Here is an 11882-nt window from a genome sequence, read left to right on the forward strand (position 1 = left end):
CAAGACTGACCATCATGTTATCATATATTTTTTAATGATGTAATTCAATATTAATCATGAATACTAATGGAAAATGATTCAATGCCAGATAAAATTTACAAGGAAACTGAATTAATAAATCCGAATACTTTTCTTCCCTTCTCTATCATACATAATTTCGTAAATAAGAGTTCTATGTTACAAATCAAAATTGTGGTGGAGTTGAAAAGATCACATCTAGTTTCACTTAAATATTCTGATTCTCGATTAGAAAGAGCAGCTCAGCACAAATAGAATAACAAGTTGCACAACCTTGTACCCATCCCCTCTCCTTCTCCACAACCTATACAAAGTCTCACTGTCGGCTAAATAAATTACTAAGATGCACAAGATAGGAACTGCGCTTCCAACTAGGTTTGCAGCAATGCACTGAACATGAAACAACTTGCAACAGATGTTTTCTCATCCTCCAATCAGTAAAAAATCAAGACAAATCTGTCAGGCACTAGTCACCAGATCAAAGGAATCAATCAGTCACTCAATACTTGCTGCCTGTATGCAAGTAACAAAAGAATGAATGAAGAAATTTGGTATCTTCCAGCCCATGCCCCAGTTCCTCCTGCTTCCACCGTCATTGGAGGCTTCCTTGTGCACATGTAATTATTGTGACAATTAAATAATCAATCAGTATGGAATGACATATGGAAGAGCAAAAACATCTGCTGACTCTATGCGCAGAGCTTCTGCCCATACCTGTGGTGTATCTCCAACCTCTGAAGATTGCACCACAGATTTTCTTTCGGGTAAAATATTGCTGTCAAATAGCCATTCTTGATCACCAAAATCAGACCACTGATCCACCTTAGGTACGGAATATACCTGGCCTAGGTACTTGGAGTCTGGATGGGATGGCTTTGCAGAAGCTTCAGTTACAAAATCAACTGGCACAATATCAGTGCGAGTCTTGTTTGAAGAAGCTGAAAATGACTGAGTTTCAAAAATCTCATTTTTCATGCCTTCTTTGTTTTCTACCTTAACACCGGTGGCCACTTGTGGTCTATCCGAAGCATTTGGTACGGAAATATGCCGAGGTTCCAATGGCCTTCCATTTTCAGTGAATGGTTGAGAGGAAGACAATTTTGGAAACTTATTGGGCAAACTGTCATTAACTGTAAGAAATTTAAAAAATATATATATAACATGAGTCAACCAAAAAAATATTATGTACAAACTTAAACACAACAGGATCACTGGGTAGAAATGCGAACAGACTAATCATAAGTAACACTCACCACGTGGAACTCCATTTGACTCAATGTCTTTTCGTTTTTTAAGATTTTCCCCACCAACAGGATCCTCGTGGCTGTTTCTAGAAAGCTGTGAGAAACAGTTTGAATCTTTAAGTGCAATTTTGTTGCTTTCTTTTAATTTATTTTGCTCTGTTGTTTTAAGTTCACTAGACTCCTTGGCTTTCTCCTCCTTTTTCTTCTCTTTATCCCTATCTTTGTTTTTCCCATGCCCTTTCTTCTCCTTCTCTTTATCTTTCCTTTTATCTCTTCTTTTATCATCTTTTTTTTTCTTAACCTTTTCCTTTCCTTCATCTTTCTTTTCCTTAACCTTTTCCTCTTCTGTCTTTTCTCTACCTTCATCTTTCTTTTCCTTAACCCTTTCCTTGCCTTCAACTGTTGCTTCCAAATTCTTTTCAAAATACTTCCCGAGAAGTTTGGGTATTCCATCAACTCTAGGATGAACATTTCCAACATAATTCTGAGCTGGTGAATTTCCAATAGGTCGGACTTCAGCGTGTACTCCTCTTCCATCAATCTTCTTAACATCAAGACCTTTATCCTTGAGCTTTTCATTACCATCAAGCCTGGTCCCACTTCCTTTAGCCACCAACCTATTAGTTGCCTCATTTTTTCCATGGTTTGCATTAGTAAAGTTATGAACCAATTGATTGGTAGCTCCTCCGTCATCATTCCTAATCCTGCGGTCCAACTCCAGGAGGAACTTTGTTTCCGTGTTCTCAGCCAGAGGATTTTTTTCTGTTGCCTTCTCCCCATTGTTACCAGAATACTGTTTGGTGAGTCTGTTCTCAAACAAGATACCCTTCGTTTCGTCATGCTTAATTTCCTCTTGATGGATATTACCAGCATTGAGACCCTCAGATTGTCTTGGAAAACCTTTGTCATCTGTAGAACTGATTTTACTTTTATCTCTATCTTTGTTCTTATCCTTATTCTTATCTTTCTTTTTCTCTCTACGTTTTTCCTTTTTGTCCCTCTTTTCCTTATGCTTTCCATCTCTTCCTTCTTTCTCTCTCTTCTCCTTACTTTCCCTCTTCTCTTTGTCCTTCTTGTCTTTCTTATGTTTTCTCTCTTTCTGCTTCTCCTGCAAGTAATATGGTGAGAAGAGATATTAACAACAATAATTAAATAAGGAAATAACAACAACGGCTTCACAACATTTTCAAAACCTTTTCATGGAAGAGCACAGAAAGGAGAATATATCAAAAGCACAACATGCAAAAGAAAAAAAATGGTTCTTTACTACTGACAATCATATACATCCTAGGAAGAAACCATGACAATAACAAGATCAATGTCCATAAAATACACAATGTCTATCAACTAAATGTTCAAGATTTTAGGAGATCACTGTGATGCCTTATTAAGCAGCTTCAATGATTATATTCATTAAACCCCCCAACAGAAGCACTTTCATTCTTAGATGCAAATGCTGACCCTTCTTCTGATATATATTGTATTTCTCTTTTGGCTTTCGGCATATGCTATGAAAATTTTAACGGATGTCCAGTAATCCATGCCTTGTATTAAAATAAAAATTACAGATAAGTGCAACTGACAGGTCTTATTATAATGGCAGGTAAGAAATTCCGGCAAATAAAATACATACATATGTAGTTATATCCAATAGATGAATCACCAGAAAACTTAAATGCTATCAAGGATAACTGTTTGTTCATCTTCTAAGTATCGAGAAGCAACCTATATTCAAGGTCTAACAAATGAGATCAAATTCTATGCATAATCACAGGAATTTGTGGGTCCTACATCATATTTAATAAATCTCTTTTCATTTTGTACTTTTCAACACACATCAACCAATAGAAGAGTGTTACACACACTATTAGAGAATGTGTTCCAAATTCTCTTCATTAATTTGCCTAGGATTCTTTATTTTCAAAATTAGAATTTATCCAAGAGTTTTATTATAATTGGTTATGAATGCCTTTTAGTTGTCTTATGCTACCTAGACTTTTTGAAGCACTATAGTATTCCATTTCCTCATTAGACCATATGAAGTTCTAATCAAGAGCATGGCAGTAAGTATGGCACAATACACAATTTGTATCGCATGATATGCTACGACTACAACCCCCATGATGTGAATAGTTCCCCCATGATGTGAATAGTTGGAAAACTCGTTTGTGCTCCCGAATCTCCCGAATCGGTGTTGCATCATTCATATTGCACTCGGAATAGCTTGAATCACAATTCTAACAAGAATCACAGCCTAAATCATTGGTGAAACCTAATTCAGGTCTCACTCCAAAATGGAAGGGGTTGCATGACCCAGTTTGAAAATATCCTAATCAACTTCCTTTTATTGAGTGAGCTGAGTGGGAAGGGATGCATACCAATTCATGCTTTTCCCTCCAACCATTTCGTGCTCTTCCTTACTCCAATTGCCATGAATGATTTCTTTAGCAACAACAAAGGAGCTTCTATGAAAGCAAAGTATACCTCTACTTACTCAGTATTATCAAATATAATTTGTAGCTTGCCACCACAACATGGCAGTGGCAATGCAAGTTTTTAAGCGTCACAGTGGCATCACGAAATCGAGATGGTGAAGTTGAGGAGAAGACAACACCCATGCGAAAACAAAGAGGCAGATGCACCCTTGAGAGAAGACAACCCTAATGTTGTCTCTTTCCTTCTTATTCTCCTTGGTGCAAACATTTATCTGAACAAATGTTTTTCTTTAGTTACTGCAAAATTCCGCCCACTTATATACTACAATTTGGCAATATCTCTAACTGATTGGAGATCTCAAACAATCAATTTTATTACCGAAACTTATATAGCACTAAATGGATATTGAAAGGGCTCGCTAATCAAATGGGAACAAAGCCTAGTAGGTTTGATCTGTGTAAAGGAGGAGAAACTTGTAATTCTCTGAATATTTGAAGCTGATTAGGAAAATGTTTGTAGAAATAGTGAACCACCTAAACCACCATTCTATATCAGAATCCATAAAAATGTCCTCACGAAGTACAGATACCAGCTTGAAACATTGTGCACAGTATCTTACCTGGATTTTCCTCACCTTTATTTCACAACCTTCCTTGACAGTAGGGAGGTCATTTGAGGTTTCAATAACAGATGGAAGGATTTATGAAAACAATTCTCAATCAATTTGCAGTAACTAAAGAAAAGTATTGTGCTAAATTTAACTAGTCTAAAGCACAAATAATCTAAAGCCAATATTCATTCAAGGAATACAAATCCCTATTCAGGATCTAAAATTATTTTAAAGATTATTCTTTCGACTTAAAGAGAAACAACCTAACACAGTTTTCTAAAGGTACTCCAAATCAAAAACTTGTGTACAGATGGAACTCCAACTAAACTATAAGTTGCAATATCCAATTCAAATTATGCAGATTGACATTACCAGATGTAACTACCATACAATAACTAAGACTTAGAAGAAAATGATACTGATCCCTGTCGCTACTTTAAGTGTAGCTATCAGTTGAAACTAACAGTCAGGTGAAACGGTGTAAACCTGGAAATACGGGAAAAAATTACAATGTAAAGAATCATTCGTATCGTGCAATACCTTATAAGGTTAATCATACCAAAAACAACTATCAATTAGAGGTACAAGTAAACAGTCTTGATCCAGAAAAGTAAATCCCCTGCATATGTTATTCCCTCAAATTAATCGTCCAATGCAATAAATCTAGCTGATCTACATAGCTTCAGCTTCCATACTCAAACATTGTCACGAAAAAAATGGTTGTTTCTTTATTATTTTCTCTTTTACCTCAAAATTTTCAAATCCCTGCTAATGGGAAAGCTCAGCTACTTATAAGAGAAGCTACTACCAATAAAATCCAATAAAAAGTAGAATCCTGAAACTAGCAATGCAAAAAGAGTACAGAAGAAGTAACTCGCAATTACTAGATTCTTCACTGAAAATAACTACAATCCTGAATGCTAAAATATAAACAAGACTGAATAACCAATCATCTCATGATATGATCAAACATACACCATACCAAAAAGAAAAGCTACACTAACAATTTTGCAAGTCAACACCTAACAAGAAGATTTAAAATAAGGGAGAAAATTGATCAGCATCATTGTCAATCAAATTGAGAATTCAAAGCAGATACTTGACAAAAACATTTACCACGATTCCTTTCTAACATAAAAATCAAGCTGAAGTTACTGTCATCCATAACATGTATGATGACAAAAACATTAACCACCATTTAAATATTTTTTAATGTAATCAAGACAGACAAAGCATGAACTCAAGGGTCACATAAATTGAGGTAACTAAAAGAATATATGCAAGAAAAATATACCATTCCAACCTTGATCACATCATTGTAGCAACCTCTTACTTCACCACAAAGTAGACTTGGTGACTTTTACATGTTTGAGGAAAAAAATGCAGCACAATTTCACCAATATGATGTGATTACAAAACAAAATTTTCGGTTATAGACTTATGACAGATAATCTGTCACCATTCAATAAAGAGTTCATGAATGATTATTAAATCAAATAAAATCACACAGAATAAAAAAGGACAATAAAAATCTGAAAATATTACATATTTTCAAGGCCATTTATGACCCACAAGATCAAGGATATTCAAACATGTTGGTTTCAAAAAATCAGCAAGTATTACAAAGTACATTAGAGGAATCTTCAAAAGACAAATATATATGAAGAATCTCTACCAATATTATTTCTTCTGCTTCAATACCTAAAGTGTCAAATAACAGCATGTAAGTTAATCATTCAATACTAGTCACAGGAAATGTTCTATACAACAAATCAAGCAAAAAAAAAACCCAAAGCCTCAACATTCCTAACCTCAATCGAAATCTTTATGAATTAGTATAAACAAATATATAAAATTGTCAAGGACATGAATTAGAAGAATGACAACAATATGAATTGGGTGAAGTCTTTCACTTTATCTAAAGATGGATCTGTACTTGTCAAGCAAAGCACATGCACTTTTAATTAATGAATGTCAAATTATATTTACCTTTCTTAACAAATCCACTCCATCTGTTCTAGCCTTCTTTATATATCCTGGTGGTGGAAATGGAAAACAGCGCGACATTGCATAAAAGCCTAATGTAAAATTCTAGGTGTGAGACTGTTAGAATCCAGTAACACTGTTCCAGGAAGGGAACAAACCAACAACTATGCTCATGCACCATGTCACCACATTCATTTCAAGTTTTAAAATTCCTCCATGAACCTTCAACAAAACATTCACTTAAAGCCACCAAACCAGCTAAATATTTGCTTCAATTGCTCGAAACCAAACAAATCGTCTGAAATTCAATACTCTACTCTTGTGAGCCACCATACCACCAAAGACAACAGAAAACGCCAAAAATGAAGAACAGATGACTTCCTACTTGATCACTCATTCACAATTACTAATAATAGACAATGCTCAAAAAACCATTGTTAACATCTTTAGTAGTCTGTCTCCAAATACAAATGCTTCTCAAAGTGTCCCCAAATACAAATGCTGAACTGTACAATATGAACTCCCATCGAGATGAAAGTTCCTAAGCAACCCGTGAAGTCCAGTCGTCTTTCAATCACGTCTCAATGAAAACCCTAATCACTCGAGAAGTTTAGAGACCCAGTTACGATCCAATGAAACCCTAAAAAATAAACCCACATAACCAAGAAAACACCTCACCAAATAAAACCTAATCCAAATCCCAAAAACTTGTATTGATTTGAAAACAAAAATCAGACCAATGAGAGGAAATACAGAGAATCAAACACTTTGAAATGATGGGTATGGATCAAGAAGGAAGAAATTCCGATTCGAAGTGTTAACCGCCAACAAAACTGGAATTGACAAAGGAGAGTCTAAGTGAAAAACTTGTTAGATTCTGGGTTCTCCTTGTTTACCGAACCGTTTCTTTCCTTGTTGTTCTCTGATTTATGGGTTGTGTTTGTTTGTGTTTCTGTGCTCGAGTTGGATTCTATGTTTCTGTACTTTAGTTGTGTTCCATATTTATTCCTTATTCATGGCTAGTGATATTGGTTATTTGTTTTATTTTTTATTTTTTTAATATTATCAATACGACTCAAATAAATCATATTTTTATAATAAAAACTTTGAATATTATTTTTTATGTAATGAAATTAAATAATAATTACATATAATTCATTTTAATAAGGTTTAAACAATAATTTCGATATTAAACATATACATGTTTCTTTTACTATAATAAAAATTTACTAACTTATAAAATCATTTATAGTTATTAAAATAAAAAATATTAATAAACTGTAAAATAATTTTATTAAAAAACAATTATAAAGATAAATAAGTTTAATAATTTTTTATTATGTAATTTTTAATTATTTGAATTAAAAATATAAAACTATATAAAACCTTATTTAAAAAATAATTACATATAATTTCATTTTATGATTATAGATAGAAAAATTTATTACTTAAAAAATATTTAATATATTGTATACTAATTATTTTATATCAGTTTTAACTTGTGTATACTTATTTTATATGACTTTTAAATTGTGCAAAGAAAATGAAAAAGACAATATTGCTAATTACTTCCTTATATTACTTATAACTTTCCAAACCTTAATAATTCTAAAATATAAATATATTTTGGGTGCTTATTATTATTATTTTTTGTTTTTGAAAATAACATTATCATTTGTTATATATTGAAAAATAAATCAGATTACAATAATATAACACCATAATATTAAAAAGTAATATACAAAAAATAAATTATAAGGTATAAGTTAATTGTAAAATATTTACGTTAATTTAAATTATAATTTATTTAATTTTTGCAAGATTTTATTTCATATATTTGATTTTCTTTTTCAACTTGTATCCAGTAATATTTTCTGTTTCTCTTTTATGACATGAAACTCAAATTGTGTGACTGTATAGTCCTGCATATACAATAAATATCTTCTTTTTGAACATTTTTGAACATTTTTATAGTGTTTTTATGTTGATAAATTGCTTTCTTTACGTAAAATGTAAGAAATATTTTAACATGAAAATATTTTTGAAGATAAATAATTACAATATTTCAGAAGTTAAATATTTACTACATTTGTGTTAAAAAATTTACTAATAATTTATTAATCTGACTTTTTTTTATAAATATTTAATAATAATTAAATCCTATGTAAGATATTGTTTGTATAGAAATCTGTTTAATATTAAGAGTTTGATATAAATTTAATTAAGTCGAATCTTACAAAATTTTAAAAGTGATATAATTATATATATATATATAAAGGAAAACAAAATATAATATAATATAAAATATAAAATATGTATAATATCTCAATCTTGATTTTTTAATTTTAAAATAAAACTAATTTCTAAAATTAAAAAATACTTTTAAAATAAAAATATTTTCTGAAAATTAATTTAAATAAAAAGAAATATTAGGTAAATATTTTCAATAATGAGTCATATAATAAATCCTAGAAGTGATTGAACAAACCATGAATGAGATCGTCATACATGACCCTACTATTGAATCAGATGATAGTGAATTTGAAATTGGTATGGATGAAGTTGAATTTGACCAAAGCGATGTTATCTTCAAATCATCAGATAATGTTATCAACATTGATGCCAATATGAGTGAGATGAAAGATTTTCCTTATTCATCATCAGATTAATTAAATCAAGTTCAAGTTGCATTTTTCACCCTTCATTGCATTTTACAAAATGGTGACAACTACATGTGAACAAATTGAAAACAATTGTCAAATAACTTTATGTGATTTTTTTTTCTTCTAGAAATAAAGTCACAAAATTATTGATATGAGAATTTTCCCTTTCAAATGCAGATTTAGACGGTATACAGACTTAAATGAGTGTAGACTTAAACGAATACAAATGTTTACTGTATAAGGAAATTAAAAACAACGAGGAAAAAATTGTTTAGCAAATTGTGAAATCCTAGAAATTTAAAAATTAAAAGATATATATATATATATATATATATATATATATGATTAAAAATTTCAAGTAAAAGATGAACAATTTGTTAATGATATTTTAAAAGATTTTCTAAAAAAATAGATTTGGTAAATAATTACTCAGTTAGAAAAAAATGGCATTAGATTAGTTGATATTATTAGATATTATTATATTGTTACTAATTAAAAGATATCTAGGGATATTGTTAGTTAATAATAATAAATATAATATTTTTTTCTTAAAATAGTAAGTTTTTATATATATAACCCAGAATAAAGTTTTGAAATTATTCAGTTTTGTTTAAGAGTGCAAAAATATCAGTGTAGGGGCTGTGATGAGTGCATATTTATACCCTCGTTGAGTATTTAATTTGGAGTTGTTATTAATTGATTTTGTGCTCAAAAGATTAATTTAAATAAGATTTGTGATAATTAGACTTATTAAGTTTGTGAAATAAAAATGTCTTAAAAAATGTTTTTTAGTTGCATGAATTATTTTTGGATATTCTAATATTTGTTTATGCAGCTGAAGTTGAGTTTAAGCTCATTCTAAGTGTGAAAATAAATTTATTAATGTTACAAAACACCTAAAACATAATGCAAAAATCAACAAATTCCAAAACAATCTATCTTACACTCCCTTTTTCTTAGAAATGGCCCACAAAATCAACTATCATTATCAAACCTCCCTATTTTTTTCTATTCTCATCCCTCCTACAACTCATAACCAATCCCCAATCAGAAGTTGTCACATGACACCAATCCTAGCACATATAGCTGAAGCAATGGGACGTTGCCATGTGTCCATGATCCTAACACTCAATGTTTGTCCAATCACATGACGCCATGTCATAATCATCATTTTCATCCTTTCTTTAGACTTGCTTATATTCGTGTTAAAGGCCAACAAAACCAAGTTTCCCCTTCATGTAATATAGGAAAGAAGACTCGGGTCAAGTCCATGGAAATGGTACTTATTAAGTTTAAATTATATAGTTAAATCTTGCTAAAATAAAAAAAAAATGATGCAAAAGGGGAAAATGAAATGAAAGTAACAATTTCATAATTGTCTAAACTAAACTAACCTAATATGCATGATAGAAACTAAATTATGATATGCATGAATGATGCATAATGTAGTTACTTAATATATCATGTTCTACAAAATGGATATGCATTTAAAGCTTAAAAACTGAAACTATAATTAAATGACATGCATGAGAACCTAAACTAAACAATTTGAGATGGAATGTGAATGCAAAGATGATCTAAAGTAGTCTAAAATGATGATGAAGGAATGGAAACCATGAACGTTGCTGAAACTATATGAGAACATGCATGAAACCATATGGCAACAGTAAACCAGATCATGATAACACCAATTTTATCCAATGAAATCATAATCTTTGTACTTTCATGTTTCAACTAGAATGTAAATATGCTTTATAAAAGGAAAGTAAAATGTGATTGATGCTAACAAATGTTGGAAAGTAAAGATATGTAAAAAGATTTACTACTAGAACTCACGAAAACTAGTAAATGCAAGGAATGAATATTCTTAAAAAAGAAAAGTAAATTTAGATAAGAATCGCAAAACAGTAAAAGCATAAATGGAAACAAGTTTAAGAAATCAACACCCATCAACATTGCAAAATAGACATCAAATTAAAAATTGCTTTTGTGACTAAAGATGGGTTCTTCTGCACTCGACATCTCGATAAGATATGCCCACATTGGCCTCATCTGGTTCCCATTAGGAAACAATGATATGTGAAATTCATGATCCCATTGCTCAATGCAACATCACAGAAGCACAAGTAAACCATAAACTCAAAAAATAAATGAAATTGAACAAATCAACAAATAAAAGGTGAAGAGCATATAAAAGAATTAAAGCTAAGCAAGCAAAACTCGTAAACTGAAAATTAGAATTGATATGGAATCATGAATTGTATTTCATTATCAATTGGAAAAAAATTGAAACAACGAGAGTTCTAAATATTAGAGTGGTGCAAGGAATCTCACTTAGAACAGTCCAAACCACTTTCTGCTTGTGGTTAAACCAAGTAAAGCTACCTCGCACAGTGGAGGAGACCCAATCCCGCCCACCACTTTGTGCTTGTAGGAATGTGAGAAACCCCCTATACAATGACTCTTTCTCACCATAAAACTCAAAATCTAGCTCTCTCTAAACCATCACGAAAAATTCTCCTTTTTGAAACACTAATTTTCACCATTTATACTAAGGAAAATCCATAACCCACACTCAACCTAACCCATTCCTCTTGAAAACCAATGTAGATCGAACCTTAGCGCCACACAATGCGCCTCTGATCTAGCTAAAATTTCTCCTACACTCATCCATTTGCCAAGCCAACATCTGATCACCGTGAGCTCCAAATCTTCTCCATCGATAACGATCAACATTAACCTTCTTTTCTCAGATCAGGTTCTTGTGCATCAGAGTTTCCCCTCAAGATGGATCAACTACTCATGCTTCCATTCAGAACATGATTCTTTTAATGAAGTAGTGCCACTACCTTTAGTTGACCAAAGCAACGATTGATATGCAATAATGAAAATGTTGGTTCAAGGGCTCAAAACTCAATTTAGCAC

General features: G+C 31.4%; 1 protein-coding gene across 1 annotated transcript; it reads right to left on the minus strand.

Annotated features, from left to right (window-relative positions):
- Window positions 1–107: 107 nt before the first annotated feature.
- LOC114178334 (uncharacterized) lies at window positions 108–7274 on the minus strand. The gene is made up of 3 exons (XM_028064175.2): window positions 6298–7274; window positions 1272–2370; window positions 108–1148 (listed from the first exon to the last, which is right to left on the minus strand). Exons 1-3 carry the CDS (start codon window positions 6373–6375, stop codon window positions 664–666), a joined length of 1662 nt encoding a protein of 553 aa, XP_027919976.1. The 5' UTR covers window positions 6376–7274; the 3' UTR covers window positions 108–663.
- Window positions 7275–11882: the final 4608 nt, after the last annotated feature.

This window comes from Vigna unguiculata, chromosome 3 (genome assembly GCF_037176805.1).
Source record: "Vigna unguiculata cultivar grain cowpea cultivar isolate G323 ecotype 2 chromosome 3, ASM3717680v1, whole genome shotgun sequence".
Classification (NCBI taxonomy): Eukaryota; Viridiplantae; Streptophyta; class Magnoliopsida; order Fabales; family Fabaceae; genus Vigna; species Vigna unguiculata.

Excerpts from the sequence above, each read along its gene's own strand:
- LOC114178334 (XM_028064175.2), bottom strand. The coding sequence starts at position 6,375 with ATGTCGCGCTGTTTTCCATTTCCACCACCAGGATATATAAAGAAGGCT. Across the intron at positions 2,371-6,297 it reads GAGTGGATTTGTTAAGAAAG|GAGAAGCAGAAAGAGAGAAA; the intron begins GTAAATATAATT and ends TATTACTTGCAG. Across the intron at positions 1,149-1,271 it reads GTCAAATGGAGTTCCACGTG|TTAATGACAGTTTGCCCAAT; the intron begins GTGAGTGTTACT and ends AATTTCTTACAG.